The sequence below is a fragment of the Podarcis bocagei genome, assembly GCF_964188305.1.
Source record: "Podarcis bocagei genome assembly, chromosome: 1".
Lineage (NCBI taxonomy): Eukaryota > Metazoa > Chordata > Lepidosauria > Squamata > Lacertidae > Podarcis > Podarcis bocagei.
Window position 1 is genome coordinate 128508000 of NC_138125.1, and position 20627 is coordinate 128528626.

At 44.2% G+C, this 20627-nt stretch overlaps 1 protein-coding gene across 4 annotated transcripts in view; it reads right to left on the minus strand.

Annotated features, from left to right (window-relative positions):
- CFLAR (CASP8 and FADD like apoptosis regulator) overlaps positions 1–20240 on the minus strand; it is a 39535-nt gene extending 19295 nt beyond the window's left edge. Inside the window, exons 1-7 of one of the 4 annotated variants that reach the window (XM_081180866.1) lie at positions 20089–20227; positions 17345–17468; positions 12938–13364; positions 8786–8891; positions 4851–4986; positions 1701–1783; positions 1010–1055 (exon numbers count right to left, since the gene is read on the minus strand). In XM_081180866.1, coding sequence (XP_081036992.1) covers positions 1010–1055; positions 1701–1783; positions 4851–4986; positions 8786–8891; positions 12938–13293 — 727 coding nt within the window. In that variant the 5' untranslated portion in view covers positions 13294–13364; positions 17345–17468; positions 20089–20227. Of the gene's footprint in view, positions 1–1009; positions 1056–1700; positions 1784–4850; positions 4987–8785; positions 8892–12937; positions 13386–17344; positions 17469–20088 lie in introns of all 4 variants that reach the window. The other 3 variants (XM_081180865.1, XM_081180864.1, XM_081180867.1) reach the window with 3 other exon arrangements.
- Between the last annotated feature and the right edge of the window lie 387 nt (positions 20241–20627).

Below are 20627 nucleotides of genomic sequence, written 5' to 3' on the forward strand. Positions count from 1 at the left end.
AAGAGCGGTAGCCTCGTAATCTGGGGAACCGGGTTCGCGTCTCCGCTCCTCCACATGCAGCTGCTGGGTGACCTTGGGCCAGTCACACTTCTCTGAAGTCTCTCAGCCCCACTCACCTCACAGAGTGTTTGTTGTGGGAGAGGAAGGGAAAGGAGAATGTGAGCCGCTTTGAGACTCCTTAAAGGGAGTGAAAGGCGGGATATCAAATCCAAACTCTTCTTCTTCTTCTTCTACACCACACTGGTTGAGTTACAATTCCCATCATCCCTGAACATTGGCTATGCTAGCGGGGGATGATGGGAGCTGGAGTCTACCAAGACCTCGAGGACACTTGTGTTGCCAAACCCTGATGGTACATTTCACCATCATCTATCCCAGCATTATAACTTTTCACCTGGTCAAATTATTATTATTATTATTATTATTATTATTATTATTATTATTATTATTATTATAATACCCCACCCATCTGGCTGGGTTTCTCCAGCCGCTCTGGGCTGCTTACAGCACATATTAAAAATTGTAAAACATCAGACATAAAAAAATTTCCCGATACAGGGAAACTCACAAAGCTATTTAATGCCAATTTGATCAAAGAACGTCCTCGGGTAAGCATATGGGATCCAGAAGTGTGTTCAAGATCTGTGGCTGTTGAAATATGACTGTTAAAAACATATTAAAACAAATGGGGGGATTTTGGTGCATATTCCTGCATAAAGAGATCCAGATGCCCTAGCATAAGACAGGCACTGAAGTACAGTGGTTAGAGCGTCGGGTTTGGGTATGGAAGATCTCAGTTCAAAACCTTTGATCTGTCTTTCACAGCACTCCAAAGAATGTTGGATGTTTTATTAACAAAACTACACTTCTGGATTGACAGTCCGAACAGTTCCGCCCTATACATGTTTACTCAGAAATAAGGCTCACTGAGTTCAATGGGGCTCACTTCCAAGTCAGTGAGTATAGGATTGCAGCACAAGGCTACTAAAGATTAACAGGCCTTACTTACCCTGAAAGGCACATTCTCCATTTGACAGCCTCCCTTGGTTCCCAACCTGCGAATGAAACCAGCAACTAATCACATTTCACTTCTTGTTGAAAATTCCACAGTGGAAATTATTAGGACAGGGAGAGACAATATAAGAAGGCAAGTATTATGACAATACCTGGGGAAAGTTTATCAGGTTCCCCTTCCTATTTTAGAGCTTAGGGGTCAGCAAACTTTTCCAGCAGGGGGCCGGTCCACTGTCCCTCAGACCTTGTGAGGGGCCGGACTATATGGGGGGGGTGAACGAATTTCTATGCCCCACAAATAACCCAGAGATGCATTTTAAATAAAAGCACACATTCCACTCATGTAAAAACACCAGGCAGGCCCCACAAATAACCCAGAGATGCATTTTAAATAAAAGGGCACATTCTACTCATGTAAAAACTGCCGACCTTCTAATCGGCAAGTCCTAGGCTCTGTGTTTTAACCCACAGCGCCACCTGCGTCCCCGTTAAAAGTGCTACGTTGTGCCAAATCCAATTTTTAAAAGGACCAAAAGCAGCAAACTTGTCAATTCAGTCACTAAACCATGCTTTCTTATGTTCTCTTGGTATTGCACCATCCTTTCTCCTAAAAGCATTGCACCATCCTTTCTCCTAAAAGCATTACTGGACAACCATTTCAGTGCATTGGGTTCATTCACACTTACCGCCGGAGGATCAGCAATAGACAGCTCAGGAAATGATGCCTGAAGTCTGTTAGCACATACAGACGAAGTGCCAATGAGGTGCTCTGGAGATGAAAATGGAACACAGGCTCTCACAAATGATATAAACAGTCATAATTCCCTAGCAACATAACTTTCTACTCCAGCCCCGTCCATTGCTTGATTTAATTTTTTTACTGTTTACTGTAATGAAGCACACATCCTTCGTGGTACGTCCTTGCAGTTAATTTCTATTTCACTCCATAATCATCAAATGATTAGTACTGAATCTGCAGTCTAATTGCAATGGTTCCCCATAATCCAGGGTCAGCATCGCCCTTGAGCCAGTGCCACCAACTGGACTCATACACTTCAGCTCCGACTGGTCTAGGTGAGCTGGGTAGCACTTCCAGAGACCACCTTCTGCACAGGAACAGGTCAAAGTGCTGTGGACTCACAGCTTAGAGTTGTGAGCACCGGATTCACTCCAACAAGAAGACAGTCGTCGCACAGCAGAGCATAGACGACTCGGAGAACAGCTCTGTAGAATATCTTCTTTTATTCTATCTACAACTATAATACACAACTATGTACAGAGCTAAATGGAGAAGCTGAACTGCACTGAGTGTCTGCAGCTGCTCTTAGCAGCAATCTTAACTATACACACGATCTCTCTCTAACACTCAGTCTCTCTCTCTCTTTGATGTGAGGCTGGAGCTGAATAAGTAGAGAGCACAAAACGCCCCCTGCTCTCTGGAGAATCAGCAGAGAACATCAGCAGATTCTTGGATATGGGAGGAGTGAAATCTCATCCAGTTGTGCTTTGTCTCTTAACGCTTTTAAGCGTGGAACTTAAAACTCATTGGGACTTAATTCTGAGTAAACACATTTTAAGACTGGGTCATTCATGGCCCTGGGCCATGGCCTATCGTGAACAAACAGCATACTGGCCCATGCTGCTAAAACTGTGCCCCCCCCCTCTTCCCAGAAGGAGAGGAGGAAAAAACACCCGTCTTCCCTTTACAGAACTGGGGGTACTTGCACCCTTTCCAGAAAATGTAAAATGCTCAGATTTGGCACAATCAGGGAAGACCTTGCGTTACAGGAATAAATAAAGTGCCCTTCCAAACCTAGACAGCATCTTAAAAAGCAGAGACATCACCTTGCTGACAAAGGTCCGTATAGTTAAAGCCATGGTTTTCCCAGTAGTGATGTATGGAAGTGATAGCTGGACCATAAAGAAGGCTGATCACCGAAGAATTGATGCTTTTGAATTATGGTGCTGGAGGAGACTCTTGAGAGTCCCATGGACTGCAAGAAGATCAAACCGATCCATTCTGAAGGAAATCAGCCCTGAGTACTCACTGGAAGGAAAGATCTTGAAGCTGAGGCTCCAATACTTTGGCCACCTCATGAGAAGAGAAGACTCCCTGGGAAAAGACCCTGATGTTGGGAAAGATGGAGGGCACAAGGAGAAGGGGATGACAGGGGATGAGATGGTTGGACAGTGTTCTCGAAGCTACGAACATGAGTTTGACCAATGTGCGGGAGGCAGTGGAAGACAGGAGTGCCTGGTGTGCTCTGGTCCATGGGGTCATGAACTAAACAACAAACAACAAAGTGCCCTTCATTGCTTCCCCACTTCTGAACTGGTAAACGTCACTATGCTGGACTCAGAATGCCTCTCCCAAATTGAACCCTGTGTTAACCATATGAGTGCTTCCTCTAGTGGTAGATTTGGAGGGCAGTAACTGAGAAAATCAGTAGGCCTTACATTTAAACAGAACCTCTCTCCTCAATAATCCTGGGAACTGCTAAAAGTGGTGGTGTCAGGGACTGGCAGAACAAGTGTACACCAGGGGATAGGAAGCTAGAGTCTGACTTGGAAGAGAGTGGCAGTGATTTGTGGCGACTTAGTGATTTGTTGGCGTGCTTAGGTATCCAGAGCTGTAGAGGCGACTGTGTTACTCATTGACAATAGTAACACAATCATTCAGCCCAGACACTGAGGTCCAGCTCTGAGGGCCTTCTGGTGGTTCCCTCACTGTGAGAAGTGAGGTTACAGGGAACCAGGCAGAGGGCCTTCTCGGTAGTGGCGCCTGCCCTGTGGAATGCCCTCCGATCAGATGTCAAGGAAATAAACAAGTATCTGACTTTTAGAAGACATATGAAGGCAGCCCTCCTTAGGGAAGTTTTTAATGTCTGGTGTTTTATTGTATTTTTAATATTTTGTTGGAAGCCGCCCAAAGTGGCTGGGGAAACCAAGCCAGATGGGCAGGGTATAAATATAATAATAATAATAATAATAATAATAATAATAATAATAATAATAATAATAATAATAACAACAACAACAACAACAACAACAACAACAATAACAACAATAAAGAGTTAACTCTCTGTCATGGTCATTCCATTGGCTGGGAAACAGCCTTGGCAGGTGAGGTGTGTAGCTGTGTGAGTTAAACTACCCAGGATTCTTTGCAAGGGATTGTTGTTGTTGGAATGCCTGCTTGGGAATACCCAAGTGGGACACTTTTCCACACAAAGCAAGTGCTCAACGACTGAGCTACAGCTCCTACCAAGAACGTCATGTTCAATTTCTCTTTAATACTGTATTCAACGTTAATATTATTTCACATCTTAAAAAGGAGAGATATCACCTTGCCAACATAGGTCCGTATAGTAAAAGCTATGGTTTTCCCAGTAGTGATGTATGGAAGTGAGAGCTGGACCATAAAGAAGGCTGATCGCCGAAGAATTGATGCTTTTGAATTATGGTGCTGGAGGAGACTCTTGAGAGTCCCATGGACTGCAAGAAGAACAAACCGATCCATTCTGAAGGAAATCAGCCCTGAGTGCTCACTGGAAGGACAAGTCCTGAAGCTGAGGCTCCAATACTTTGGCCACCTCATGAGAAGAGAAGACTCCCTGGAAAAGACCCTGTTGTTGGGAAAGATGGAGGGCACAAGGAGAAGGGGACGACAGAGGACGAGATGGTTGGATAGTGTTTGCGAAGCTACCAGCATGAGTTTGACCAAACTGCGGGAGGCAGTGGAAGACAGAAGTGCTTGGCATGCTCTGGTCCATGGGGTCATGAAGAGTCGGACACGACTAAACGACTAAACAACAACAAATATTTCACAGCCTTACCTTCCTGCTTGAACTTCTGGATCCTCTTCACCAAGTCTCTCCTGCGCATATGCAAGAAGCAATCTTCCAGAAAATCTAGGCGGCTAGGAGACACCAGGTCTAGGTTCTCAAGGTCAGTTATAATTGTCAGGAAAGTCTGTAAGAGAATTAGAACAAACGTATAAAATAGCAGACCAAACAGTACGCATCCAACTTGCAAGTAGGCCAGAGAAACAAAATGGGAAACAATATGCTTTATTTTAATATTTCAGAGGCCATAAATATATTTTTTTCTTTATGGTTGATGTGTACAACCAACACTGGCACTAGCGTTTCCTACATAGGCTACCTTGCGAGTAAGCGCAAAATATTACTCCGCCCATCTGAAAACACTGCAAAGTAGATTTTTCCCATTTTACAGATGACGAACTGAGTCCAAGACATGGTGGCATGAGCGCAAAGCTGCCAACACTGTGAGTTTACTGCTGAGCAGAGTTTGAGCCTGGATCTTATATGGAAAGCCCTAGACTTTTATTTACAGCAGGGGTGGGGAAACATTTTCAGTTCAAAGGCTACTTGGCTTTCTGGACAGCTTTCCAGGGGCCACATTCATTTGTTCAGTAAGCTAGCACAGTTCAGTATTTACAGTAAGCTAGTGGCGCTATGGGTTAAAACACAGAGCCTAGGACTAGCCGATCAGAAGATCGGCGGTTCGAATCCCCGCGACGGGGTGAGCTCCCCTTGCTCGGTCCCAGCTCCTGCCAACCTAGCAGTTCGAAAGCATGACAAAGTGCAAGTAGATAAATAGGTACCGCTCCGGCGGGAACGTAAACGGCGTTTCCGTGCGCTGCTCTGGTTCGCCAGAAGCGGCTTAGTCATGCTGGCCACATGACCCGGAAGCTGTACGCCGGCTCCCTCGGCCAATAAAGCGAGATGAGCGCCGCAACCCCAGAGTCGGTCACGACTGGACCTAATGGTCAGGGGTCCCTTTACCTTTACTAGTTTCTACAAAAATTCACCATACCCAGGAAAACAAGAGGCGTTATAAGTATTAAATGGCATATTCCAACCCAGCAAAGGACTTTGTGGTGAAGGACCAGTAAGGGGTGTGGCATGTGAAAGAGTCTCAAGGACCAGATATGGAAGCTTGGAGGGCCACATTCAGCCCTGGGCCCAAGGTTCCCTTAATCTACTGGATCAAAAAGGGCCCTCATCGAAGAAACCTTCGGGTGGGAGAACGGATTGCAGAAGTTTTGTTTGCTATCACATCGAGAGCTGAAAGAGAGCCTGGAGCTCTTGCAATACCCACCAAAATAAGTTCTCAGATGAATGATTTGCATTTCAATCCCCTGCTCAGTCAGCTACAGAACTCTTGACTCATATCTAAGACATGTCTCATATACATACGAGACATAATTCTAACTATTGTAAATACTGATATTCCCCTTGTGAGACACAGATCAATCCTTTCAAAATTCTGGTGCAGGAACAACTGCACTATTAACAGCACCCTTGGTTTGGGGGCGGATGAAAAGAGAAAGAGAAAGAGGAACAGACAACTTCTTTCTTTTCTCTACTCAGTCATTTAGAGTTTGAATTTGCTCTGCTCCAATTCCTCAGAGCATGTAGCAGAGAAAAGATCCAACTGAAAACCAGCTTTAGAAACAAGCAAATCAGGGGTGTTTTTTTAGAAGTGTGTTATTACATGGAATGCCTATGAAAAGGTGCTTACATTTTTGTGGAATTCCAGGAAGGCAAAAAAACCACAAAAAAAACCATGAGTTGACTAGGCAACCACCCAACGCCTTTCCACATTGCCCTTTGCTGTCTGGATTTGGTACCCGGTTGGAATGATAGAACGATGCTCTCTGCTGAATTTAACATGATGGGCTTTGCTGCCTTTGGGACACGCCAAGCCAAAAGCTGTTTATAGCAACGTCCGATCAAACCCGTTAATGTATTTGACTTTTGTGGGAACAGATTCTTCCACCATGGCTAAAAAAGCCACCTCTATTGGTCTGCCCCCCCCAACTGTATTACCTGGGTTATGAAGGTGCCCTAAAGACGTTAAAGCAAAGATTATGGGATAATGCACACAGTGACTTGCGACCTCGATCACACGCAGTCTGTAGTCCGCTGGCAGTAGGAGTACAATATGGGCATGTCTTTAAGTTAACATATTACATTAAAAACCTGACAGTACCAAACTATCGAAGGCTTTTCACCAAAGCCAGACTAAATGTCTTTCCTTCTGCAGTGTTGGATGGCAGGTTGAGAGGAGTTCCCTACCAGGACAGACTTTGCTCGTGTGCTCAAGACATCGATTCCATAAAACATATTTTGTTGCACTGTGCAAAATATGAGCAAGCCAGGGCTGAACTGATACTACCCTTGCTGGTACCTTTCCTGGGAAAATCAGAGGCTAACTATGTCAGGTTCCTATTGGAAGACCGGACAAATGCTAGAACATTAGCAGTGGCCAAGTTTTTATCGGTGGTTGCAAGAACCAATGATCCCTAAATTCTGAACAAAATGCTTGTTTAACCTGGAGGTAGGCTGTATGAATTGTGTATTGCTTTGTAACGATTTGTTGGGTCTCTGGACCGTAATAAAGATTGATGATGATTCTTCCACCCACACATTTGAAAGGGCATTATAATACTAGCCCCATTGCTTTCTATCCTGATCTTTCTGTTCCACTGCATTTATTCATTCTGCCCTGATCACCAAAGTAGAAAAACTTATTCATCCAAGGGCCACATTGCCAATGGTGGATGGGACTAGGCAGAGCAACAGCTGCAACTCTTACGTAGGCAAGAGCTCACCATGGTTCCCACTTATCAAAACGGAGCATGCCCTGGCGAGATATCTGACAAAGCTCCCACTTGCCGCACTAAGAACTGCTTTTACAGAACTACGATTCCAATTGATGCCCTCGGCAATGTTGGATGGACGGTACGGCAAAGTACATTATGGAGAGAGACTCTGTTTGGACAACCCTGCATCGAGGACCTGTGCCATTATTTATTGCAGTGCCTGTTATATATAGACCCAAGAGACTGAATTATAAAACCTCTGTTTACGAATGGAACACATTTGAATAGAGTGGAAAGGGTGAAATGGCTGCTGAGCGACACCGACGATTATGTTACTTATAAAGTAGCACTCTATGCTCTTGGCAGCTAAGAAGATCAGGAGGAAGGAACTAGACAAAATAGAAGTCAACTGCAAAGGGGATTCGGATATTTAATTTGGCACATCTTACCCGAGAATCTTCTTCTATTCTATTCTATTCTATATGCAACAAATAATTTTAGTAGCCGTGACCATGGTTTTATTGTATGTCTGTACCAGATGATTTTTATGGTTATTGTTGTTGCTGTTTTCCTGTTGTTTTCCTTTTTGTTCTCCTTCTGAATGATGCCATTCACAAATAAAAAGTTTAATTGGAAACTGGAACTTTTACGTTGGCAAATAACTCTACATTCCAGCTGTGCAAACGTCGGAAGGTTTTTGACACAGCTACGTCTCTTCATCAGCCAAGCAAGAAGCATTATCACAGTTGCAACCCAGCACTGTACACTGGCAAAACCACTTGAGGGCAATGTGCAGCAGGACTGATGACAGTGCCAAGGGCCAGGGAGAGGCCTGAAGGGCCACACTGAGCTATCCTCTGGTTCAGGGTTTCCCAAACCAGCTGTTTGTGGACTACAACTTCCATCATCCCTAGCTATCAAGACCAGTGGTCAGGGGTGATGGTAACTGTAGTCCAAAAACAGATGGAGACTCAAGTTTGGGAAACACCGCTCAAGGTTTTCCCCCCTCAAACTTCCTTCCGAGTATCTGTTCTCTTTCCATTAAAAGGAAGCACGCGGCTTTTCACACAAAGGAGGCCTTTAAGCTTAACAGCTTCACAGTTTTGTGAAGCTCCAGGATTTCAGAAAGAGGTAACAAACCTTCTCTTTTGCTGTCTTCCCATAGGATGTATCGTTCATCATGAGGAACATAAAGGAACGCAGATCTTCTTCATCCAGTTCCTTGCTGATTTCTGCCATTAGCACCCTGCGAAAACACAGAGAGTTGCCATTTGAAATTAATTCATAATCCTATTTCTCTTGATGATTGGGTCAGTCAGTACTTCCCACACCACACACAATTCTTTCCTTAACCAATTTTTTAAGCACACACAAAGACACCCTGCTTTTTTACACTACAGCGGTACCTCTGGTTAAGTACTTAATTCGTTCCGGAGGTCCGTTCTTAACCTGAAACTGTTCTTAACCTGAAGCACCACTTTAGCTAATGGGGCCTCCTGCTGCTGCCGCACCGCCGGAGCACGATTTCTGTTCTCATCCTGAAGCAAAGTTCTTAATCTGAAGCACTATTTCCGGGGTAGCGGAGTCTGTAACCTGAAGCATATGTAACCTGAGGTACCACTGTACAGTATTTATGCTCATGGACTGGAACAATCATTCTCCACCTGCTGTCCCAAAAACATTTAACTAGGGGAATTAAACACAATGGGTTATGATCCTTCACTCATGGAAGTCTCTTGGATGCAGTGAGTAGAATTGGAGGAGAGTGGTTTGGTTGGTTCTCGCTTCTCTCCTGAGCTACTCTTGATCCTTTGAAACAGCATAGGAAGTTGCAGGAAAAAGGGGGATATTACTAAAAATCACCTGTCTTCCCCTTTCTGTTCATGGAAAGCTCAGCTGGAGGAAACAACCTTCTGGGAGTAGAAGGACACAACTGGACTTATCTCCGAAGGAAAAAATGCACAGGATTGCACTGTGAATTGCAAGGAATGAATGAATATAGGCTGTAGTCAGTCCAGGGTACCCATTCTGAGAGTGGATTTCTGCTGTATTCATGCACTGAATATGACAGAAGCGTTCCATCACTACCAATGCAGAATTGTAGCAGAATCTCTCACCTCTAAAGGAAGTTGCCCTATCCTGTATCTGCAGAAGAAGCTACTGTGACACGAAACAGGAGGCATGGCAAGGTCCGGGTCAGCGATTCAGGCTGGTGAGCTCCTGAAAAACTGAGTCCTTCTTAGCCTTGCAGTTTTAAAAAAATAATAATGAAGGAGCACAATGTGCTGCTCATTTAATGCTGCGTGGGAGACACTGAGAAGCTGAAAAGGGGGACTGAGAAAGAAGTCATATACCTGCATGTACAAGTCCAGTCCCTGGCATCTCCAGCTAGAGTTGGAACAGGCTTCTATCTGAAAAGCTACTTCGGGTCGGCATGGACCAGCCTTCCCCAAGTTGGTTGTTTTAAAACTCCAAATCCCATCATCTCTAGTAGCCATGATGGCTGGGGCTGATGGAAGTCTGACGAAGGCTCGTGTACACAATACAGAGCCTACACTGGCTTCCAGTACGTTTCCGAGCACAATTCAAAGTGTTGGTGCTGACCTTTAAAGCCCTAAACAGCCTCGGTCCAGTATACCTGAAGTAGTGTCTCCAACCCTATCGTTCTGCCCGGACACTGAGGTCCAGTGCCGAGGGCCTTCTGGCGATTCCCTACCTGTGAGAAGCTAAGTTACAGGGAACCAGGCAGAGGGCCTTCTCGGTAGTGGCACCTGCCCTGTGGAACGCCCTCCCACCAGATGTCAAAGAGAAAAACAACTACCAGACTTTTAGAACAGTGTTTCCCAACCGGTGTTCCGCGGCACACTAGTGTGCCGTGAGACACCGGCTGGTGTGCCGTGGGAGGGAGGCGGGCGAGAGGCGGCGGCGAGAGGCGGCGGCGGCGAGGATCCGCGTCGAGCCGGGGCGGCTCCGCGGTGGTGGTGCCGAGCGGCGGGGCAGCGCGCGCAAAAGGGAGGAGCGCGAGACAGCGGAGGAGGAGGAGGCCGGCATGTCCAGGCAGCAGCAGCAACAGCAGCAGCAGCAACTCCCGGCGACGGCTCCTCCTCCGCCCGCTATCGCAGCCGCCGCCGCCTCAGCTGCCGCCGCCGCCTCAGCTGCCCTCGCTCTGCTGCCTCCTCCCACCCCGGCAAGGGGGAGGGAAAAAACGTTCACTTTTGTGCGTCCCTCCCGGCGTGACGCTGCGCGCTGACGTCACGGGGCGGGGCTTTAATGGTGGTGTGCCGCGAGATTTTTTTCCGGTAAGCAGGTGTGCCGTTGCCCAAAAACGTTTGGGAAACACTGTTTTAGAAGACATCCGAAGGCAGCCCTGTTTAGGGAAGCTTTTAATGTTTAACAGACTATTGCATTTTAATATTTTGTTGGAAGCCGCCCAGAGTGGCTGGGGAAACCCAGCCAGATGAGCGGAGTATAAATAATAAATAATATTATTATTTATTAATTATTATTATTATTATTATTATTATTATTATTATTATTATTATTATTAAATTTATTATTTATACCCCGTCCATCTGGCTGGGCCTCCCCAGTCACTCTGGGCGGCTTCCATAGAAACCAAAAATACACTATTATTATTATTATTATTATTATCATCATCATGCTCTTGACTCAGAAGAAGGCATTCTTTCCCCCTCTCAGCGGTCTGATTTACACAACACATTAAAACTATAAAGGTAAAGGTAAAGGGACCCCTGACCATTAGGTCCAGTCTTGACCAACTCTGGGGTTGCGCGTTCATCTCGCTTTACTGGCCGAGGGAGCCGGCATCTGTCCGCAGACAGTTTTTCCGGGTCATGTGGCCAGCATGACTAAGCCGCTTCTGGCAAACCAGAGCAGTGCACGGAAACGCCGTTTACCTTCCCGCCGAAACGGTACCTATTTATCTACTTGCACTTTGAAGTGCTTTTGAACTGCTAGGTTGGCAGGAGCAGGGACCGAGCAACGGGAGCTCACCCCGTTGCGGGGATTCGAACCGCCGACCTTCCAATCGGCAAGTCCTAGGATCTGTGGTTTAACCCACAGCACCACCGGTGTCCCATATTAAAACTATAGTTTGAAACAAACCAAGGCACATTGCTCAAAAGCTCCTGAATGGCTCCTGCTGCTGCGCTGCTGACATAAGCCAGAGTCTAGCGAGTCAGGTTATCTGAATCCTGTTTCGTGGTTTGTTTCCTGGCATGCATTGGGCAGGGTGGGGGTGGATGACACTGGACACGGGGACAGAACCCACTTGCCCCTTCTTCGCATTTCATGTCCACATGGGAGTTGGAAACATGGCGTTGATCTGATTTACTATATTGATTTAATTTGGATGTTTTCCTCTGGGGAGAGAAGAGGAAAGAATACAGCACTGCAAAATATATGCTGAAGCCCTACCAAAATACTGCCATCTGATCTGTCTTGATGTTTAAATATGAAACTGCCAAAAGAAAATGTGATGAAAATGATGTATATATGGTATATTACACCTGTTAAATTAGCTAAAATATACAAAGTTAGCAACAAATGTTGGAAATGTAAAGAAAAAGAAGGAACATTTTATCACATGTGGTGGGAATGTAAAAAAGTGAAAAGCTTCTGGGAAATGATATATAATGAGATGAAAAAAATGTTGAAATATACATTCATAAAGAAACCAGAAGCATTTTTACTGTGCATGGTAGGAAGTGATATAAATAGAAAAGAATGTAAGCTGTTTTTATATGCAACGACGGCAGCAAGAATATTATTAGCACAAAAATGGAAGGAAGAAGAATTACTGACGAAAGAAGAATGGAGGATGAAATTAATGGACTATGCAGAATTAGACAAACTAACAGGAAGGATCCGAAATCTGCGGGACCAGAAATTCACAGAAGACTGGTGTAAATTTACAGACTATTTGAAAAGTAATAGTGATGATCAAACTACGTTTGTAGGTTTGCAAGAAGTTTTGTGAGGTGAATTATTGGAACTATTGCAAAAATGGATAAAGGGGAGGATGATTAGTTAAGATAATTAAAGGCAATATGAATTTAAGAAATGCATAAGAAGTGGTTAAAACGGGGGCTCATCAGAGGTGCTGATGGGAGTCCATAAAAAGATTGTATAAGTGGTGAAGTTTTGTGGTATGTATTATAATTCATATGTTAAAATTAATAAAAATTATTATAAAAAAATATATGAAACAGCCAAGTGAATGTGGTTACCTTAAATCACTAGCCATGGAGGAAACCGATGCACTGAACTCACCTGTACTTTGGTATCAACGGGGGAAACTGAGACAAATTGGCTTCCACAGCTGCCCTCCCAGTCCCCAGGACTTTCCGCAGCAAGTCAAATCTCTTCAGTCTGTACAGGAGTTCAGACAGAGTGCTGATCGTCAGTATCTCCCTCTCGTTCAAAGCCACGAAGAGTTTCCGGGTCTCTGCCGCGGGTACGTCAGGAACAAGATCTCGACACAAATACTGCATGGTTTCCCTTTCCTCCGCGTCCAGTTCCTGTTCAATGCGGTGAAGAAGGACAGCGGGCACTTGGGGAACTGTCATCACAAGCCCCTGTCCCTTTAAAAAGCCGTGCGTGTTTCCTAAACAGGAAAGCCAAGTCATGAGCCTTTTTCTTCTGAACACAATAGCCTCCTTCTCCCTTGGTCTCCAGCAGCCGGGCTTCGCTTTCGGGTCTTTAATGTGAAAAATAAAAGCTGTATGAAGAAGAAGAGAGAGAAAAGACCAAGAGATAAACAATGTACAGAACTGTACCCAAGACGCACTTAAGTTTGTTGTCTCATCCGCTGCAATCCTCAGGTCAAGCTTGGCCCTTGAACTGCTGAAGTTCTGTGAAAACCTGCTTTTTTCTTGATTGCACAAGACTCAGACTGAATGTAAAAATGGAATGCCCAGTTCACACCAAAAAATTTATCAATCACACGGATTGGAACGCCCAAGAGGAAGCAAACTAGTCAAAAAATACATGCTGAAACAGAGAAGTCAAATTCCGATAAACTACTCCCACACAGTTGAAGTCTTTTTTAATTATTATTCTAAGGGGTAGGGAGGGCTAAGGATGAGAGAAAGTGGTTTCCTTAAGGCAATGAGTGAGGCAATGGCAGCTCAGTCTTTTACAGAGTAATCCTATACAGATCCCCAGAGGAAGCCCTGTTGAGGGAAGCTTTTAATGTTTAACAGACCACTGTATTTTAATACAGTGGTACCTCAGGTTAAGAACATAATTCGTTCTGGAGGTCTGTTCTTAACCTGAAACTGTTCTTAACCTGAAGCACCACTTTAGCTAATGGGGCCTCCTGCTGCCGCTGCACAATTTCTGTTCTTATCTTGAAGCAAAGTTCTTAACCCGAGGTAATATTTCTGGGTTAGCGGAGTGTGTAATCTAAAGCATATGTAACCTGAAGCGTATGTAAGCCAAGGTACCACTGTACTTTGTTGGAAGCCGCCCAGAGTGGCTGGGGAAACCCAGCCAGATGGGCGGGGTATAAATAATAAATTATTATTATTATTATTATTATTATTATTATTATTATTATTATTATTCCCAGGTAAAGGATAAAGTGGGTAAAGGATTGCAATAAAAAGAACTTGCTGGAAAGTAAACCCCATTAAACATGATGAGACTTACTTTGGAGTAAGTACGCATAAGACTGCTATTTACATTTTGCCATGTCTTCTGGAGGGAACAATAGTTTTCATTCTGCTTTTGCTTGTGCCAATGAACACTAAACCATCAGCAAAATGGAAATATTATTTAAAATCCTTTTCATGCTATCACTGGGAACTCCAAATAACCCTAATTGCATCGTCCAGCCCAGGCACTGAGGTCCAGCGCTGAGGGCCTTCTGGCGGTTCCCTCCTTGCGAGAAGCAAGATTACAGGGAACCCGGCAGAGGGCCTTCTCAGTAATGGTGCCCACCCTGTGGAACGCCCTCCCAGCTGATGTCAAGGAAATAAACAACTATCTGACTTTTAGAGACATCTGAAGGCAGCCCTGTTTAGGGAAGTTTTTAATGTTTGACGTATTTATCGTGTTTTTATATTCTGTTGGGAGCCGCCCAGAGTGGCTGGGGAAACCCAGACAGATGGGCAGGGTAATAATAATAATAATAATAATAATAATAATAATAATAATAATAATAATAATTGCAGTGCCTTCCAACTGAAAGCATATAAAAATTATGGAGGGTGGAGGCAAATACAGTAGTACAACAGGACATGTTGAATTCAGTGGCAGCTACTATAGCTTAAACCAGGCATAGGCAAATTCCGGCCCTCCAGTTGGTTTGGAACTACAATTCCCATCATCCCTAGCTAACAGGACCAGTGGTCAGGGATGATGGGAACTGTAGTATCAAAACATCTGGAGGGCCGGAGTTTGCCTATGCCTGGCTTAAACCCATTCTCTGCAAATCCATCACAAAAGAAGGGAGGATTTTCCTGTTTGTGCACTTATGACATTTTCCTAGGTTTGATGCAGAAAGAATTCAAAGAGACAATGAAGAAGAATGCCAAGGATCAAAATACTTATACCTGGAATGACTGCCTGATACACAAGAGAACTGATAGGAAGGGTTTGAGAGGGATATGATGGGAGTCTTAAAGGGACAGACTCTCTTTTCCTCGCAAAATATCAACAAATAAGACTTTTGGGCTGCACTAGTTCAGCAAGTTCAAATCCGCATTCTCCATGAGGGGAAAAGGGGGGGTGAGATACTCTGCCTTAAATTCCTTAAAGGAGGGGCAGGATCAAAATGAAATGAAATAAAAAGTATGCTCTTCCCACGCTGAAAAGGAGTACAGTGAAGACGTACTCTGAAAGAGAATTTCAGAAAATTTCAAATACAGTGGTGCCCCGCAAGACGAAATTAATTCGTTCCGCAAGTTTTGTCGTCTAGCGAATTTTTCGTCTTGCGAATCACGAAATCCCATAGGAATGCATTGAAAATCAATTAATGCGTTCCTATGGTCAAAAAAAGTCCAAACAAAGCCAAATTTGGTACAACAACAGTTTATTAACTGCTCTTTAAAGTCACACATACTGTAAAGAGCAGTTCAAAAATTGAAGGGAAAATAAATTAACTTTATAAACATGACAGAAAAACATTTAAAAATCAACAAAGTGTACAGTACATTTTCTAAGACTCTGGGGGACCACTCGAAGAAGGCTCCTCTTCCACTCTTTGCTTCTTGCTGAATAACCCCCTCCTCAACTGTTCCCCCAGCCACCCACCACACAGAAATTCAAATCCAGAATTTTTTTTAAAAAAGAGCAGAGTGGCCCAATGGTCACAGAAAATCATAAAAATGCAGAAAAAAACACACAAGCTTCCAGATTCTTGCAAACCCCTCCCCAACTGTTCCCCCAGCCACCCAGCACACAGAAATTCAAATCCAGAATTTTTTTAAAAAAAGAGCAGAGTGTCCCAATGGTCACAGAAAATCATAAAAATGCAGAAAAAACACACAAGCTTCCAGATTCTTGCAAACCCCTCCCCAACACCAAGTCCTTGAATTCCAAACACCCCAACCCAAAATCCAAAACCCCCCAAAAAAGTTTTAAAAACTTAACTTACCAAATGGCTGCAAAAGAAGTTCTGGAAAAGCTTCAAAAATCACCAAAGTCTTTAAAAACCTCAAAAAAGGCTACTATGTACACTGCGTTCTATGAGTTGCTCCTCGAAGTCAAGTCGCAACTGTATTAACAGTGTTAAGAAAAAGGAAACAAACTTGCAAGACGTTTTCGTCTTGCGAAGCAAGCCCATAGGGAAATTCGTCTTGCGAGGCAAATCGAAAACGGAAAAACCTTTCGTCTAGCGAGTTTTTTGTCTTGCGAGGCATTCGTCTTGCGAGGTACCACTGTAAAGCAACCGTGAGTCTAAGGTTGCAATGTTATGCGTCTTTATGTGGGAGGAAGCCCCACTGAATACATTTCTGAATAAAGTACTGAATAGGATTTATGCAGGCTACAGAGGTTTTGATCAGAGAACCATTGGCTCTGCTATTAAATGTGCGCTCCCACTACCGGTAGATAGCATAAAATCTGCAGTCCATATCTATCTTGCCATTTATTACGAAATACAGCATTTCCCCCCACACCTGCATTGATCCAATTTGAAGAAAAGGACCTAACTGCATTTTAAGAGACACCCAGCCTCTTTCCCAATAATGACCTATGAAGATCCAAAGACCAGGTTAAGCCCAATAATAGGATAAAGGTAAAGGTAAAGGGACCCCTGACCATTAGGTCCAGTCGTGACCGACTCTGGGGTTGCGGCGCTCATCTCGCTCTATGGGCCGAGGGAGCCGGCGTTTGTCCGCAGACAGCTTCCGGGTCATGTGGCCAGCATGACTAAGCCGCTTCTGGCGAACCAGAGCAGCGCACGGAAATGCCGTTTACCTTCCCGCCAGAGCGGTTCCTATTTATCTACTTGCTCTTTGACGTGCTTTCGAACTGCTAGGTTGGCAGGAGCTGGGACCGAGCAACGGGAGCTCACCCCGTCACAGGGATTCGAACCGCCAACCTTCTGATCGGCAAGTCCTAGGCTCTGTGGCTTAACCCACAGCGCCACCTGTGTCCCTATAATAATAGGATACAAATGACCAAAAGAATATTCTTCGAAATTTCAGCAAAGACCAGACAAATCAAACCTACCTAGAAATTAAAACTGCTGGTTCATAAGCCGGCTGGTTCCTTCTGCTCATGGGCAAAAGTCCTGAGAAATTAAAGCCTTCTATATCTGCTGTCCAGATAATGTTTTCAGTCCTAAAATTAGCTCCTGGGGGACCAAGAATGACAGAGGAAGTGGGCTCTCCATTATCTGATCAGAAACATTCTTCATCCTTGAAATCCCGCAGGAAATACCACTCTTCACACTCAGCGAAGAAGAAAGTCATGTCAACGACATTCCACACATCACATGCATACTTTTAAAAATCAGTCATCCCCCTTTATGTATTTTCTTGCAAAACAAATAAGCCAAGGGGAAGAGTTAATTTGAAGCACTGAAGAGCACATGTACATTTCTCTTTTTCTCACACAAACACACCCAGCATACTTGACTACCCCCACCATTCAGAAAAGCCCCTCTATACAATCTTACTCGACTATGAGTGATCCCCAAAGAAGAAGAAGGATATGATCCTGGAAAAGGAATGGGTTGACTCTTCCATTTCCTGGATTTCGTATGGAAACAAATGGGTATGTAATTTCCACAACTGCTCCAATCCATCTTTTGACCAGTGAAGAGGTCTGGCTACACCCAAGTTGCTGGGAGAAACAGTTCGGGGATGGGCAGATTTCAGGCTTGCGAGACGTACTTTGTGTAAAATAGTGGTTCAGTGAGGGGACATATGTTAGGAATTCAGGAACCACATGCTCAGGCCAGAAATTGGTGGTCAATATTGGAACCAAGTCACACCTTTGACAGTTTTGTTGTTTCTAGACAACTGGGAGTCAGACACCCTTGTTGGTGATCTACTGCAAATCACCCAATTCCTGAACTGCATTTTTTTCCTCCTCAGTCATGTACACATAATATATTTAAAGCAGTGGTGTCCAAACTTTTTTCAAAGAGGGCCAGTTTTGATGAAATGAAGGGCCACAGGGGCCAGATTAAACCAACCGGTGGGCCGGATTAGGTCCCTGTTATGGACTTTGGACATGCCTGATTTAAAGCAAACACCTCTATAATTCCCAGGAATCTTTTTTTTTTGGGGGGGGAGGCTATGTGATGTACATATAACCCCTCTGTTGCTAATTAGGATTTGGGGCTTTCCTCTGGGAAACTCACAAGAACTCCGGGCAAAAGGGGAAATAACTAATACTTCAAAATGACGTATGTAATCACATGCGCTTTCAAGCATGTGAATGAGAATTTCTCTTGAGGGGGAAAACGCTTGCTTTTGAATATAATTATGATTCAAACAGGAAACTCCAAATAGACACCTGTCTGGTAGAAAATAAACCTCCATACCGAAATCCTTTAAATATTATGCAGGTGGGGGATTTTTTGCCTACCCAACTTGTTCCAATCATTCATTTCTGCAATCTAAGCTAATACAATAAAGGATGTTATCAGAAACAGGCTTAATTGTAAATAACTGGATTTTTGTGCCTTTTCAAAAACCACTTCAAGTTAATGAATCTAGAATTAGGGTTCCAGGCTGTTATGTTGCTTTGCTATGCATTCCTGCCATTGCATCGCTATTGTTGTGTTGAAATTGGCTCTTGGCATATTTACGTGGGAGTTTTCCGAAAACCCATTAAAGTGACCAGAACAACTGTTCACACTGAAATCATGCGCTCGCTTATAAGGGATCTGTTACCTTCCAACAAAACCACTGGGGTAAAGATATCAACAGGATAGGAATGTTAAGAAATTTGATTATAATCGGAATATTGTTTTTTGAATAATGATATTGGAAAACTGCTACATTTAGTTACAAGGAAATTCAGATAGAAGAGATTAGAGGAAGTCAAGCAATATATTATGAAGTTGGAAGTTTAACTAATTAATTAACTTTTATTGTCTATGTGTTTGTGGTTATATTTTTGGTTATTATTTGCTATATTTGTTTTATTTCTTTTTATTTTTCTTTTCTTTTTGTTTCATTGGTTTTACAGTATGTGTTGTATTTGTATGAAACTTAATAAATATTATTGGGGGGGGGAGATATCAACAGGAAAGGGCTCTCACTGAGCTCATGTAAGAAGTTTTTTAAAAAACAGTCTCCTACGACTTTCTTCTCTTAGGGAAAGCAGACAAAGATAGAAAGGTTAAGCCATTCTCGTCACAGCCTCGGATGTTCCCTTTTCATCAAAGAATAACCTTTAAAATAAGAATAATGCTGGCGGAAACAGGGCAACGCGTAACGCCCTTCTAATGCGTATGCACTTTGGCCAGAAATAAAACCGAAACAGCGTCCGTGGCGCACAAAGCGCGCTTATCTTATCTTAAAAAAGAACAGCCCGATGCTGTTCTTTTTTTAATAAAAAGCGGTTTGTGTCGCAGCTCTGACGTTAACCCTCGAAGGAGCCTTTCCTTACAAGCCGACTTCCTTAAAATAAAAATAAAAATCTTTCTTCAGAAGTATCCCCAACGTTTAATGGGGTCGAGAGCAGAGGAGCCGCAGCTGGTACCTCTCCAAAGAGGAGAGACGCGGTGCGGAAACTTGCGAGCGCGCGATTCGGCGGGGCTTACTTCCGAGTAAACCCGCATGGGCTCGCGAGAAACGGGCGCCGATCCCTCCTCCTCCTCCTCCTCCTCCCACCCCGTTCACACGACTTGGGAGTTATTCCAAGCCGCACTTTCAGAAGCAGCCCGGTTTTGGCTTGCGGATCCTTTTTCTCACCGCGCGCCTTACAAAGCGCGCCATGCCGGCGACACCGCTCCTTACCTCTGAGCAAGCCCTACTCGCGCAACCTCCCCTCTCGATCCGCGGTGGCTTCCCCTTCTCAAGATGGCAGTTTCCAAACTTCGGCGTCCGCCATTACCCGTTCTGACGAACAACAGCCTTGTTGGCGAGGCTCCCTTTTTGGGGAGTGGCGCTGAGCGGCTCGCAGTTCCTGCGCAAACCAGAAGAGCGAGTCAGCTTCCTTCCCACGCGCAAGGAAGCCCCGACGGCGCGCAACCGGATCGGACCGCAAAGGCTTAGCAAATAAAATTTAAAAGGGAAACAAATGCTCCAGAGCTTCCTCTAGAACAAAACTGGACGATTTCCTCTTTCCCGCGCCAATAGTGAATGGAAGAGTCATTCAAAAGCAGTGGTTGGGGGCGGGAAATGGGATTCCCTAGAGGGGTGCAGAAAGTAAAAATAATTGACTTTTCAAAGCTTGTATCCTTGGATCAAGTTCAGCCATTTTGTTGAATTAACGTTTTAATTGGATTTGGAACAAATGGGCAGTTCCGATTTTGCGTTTAATTATGGACTGTGTT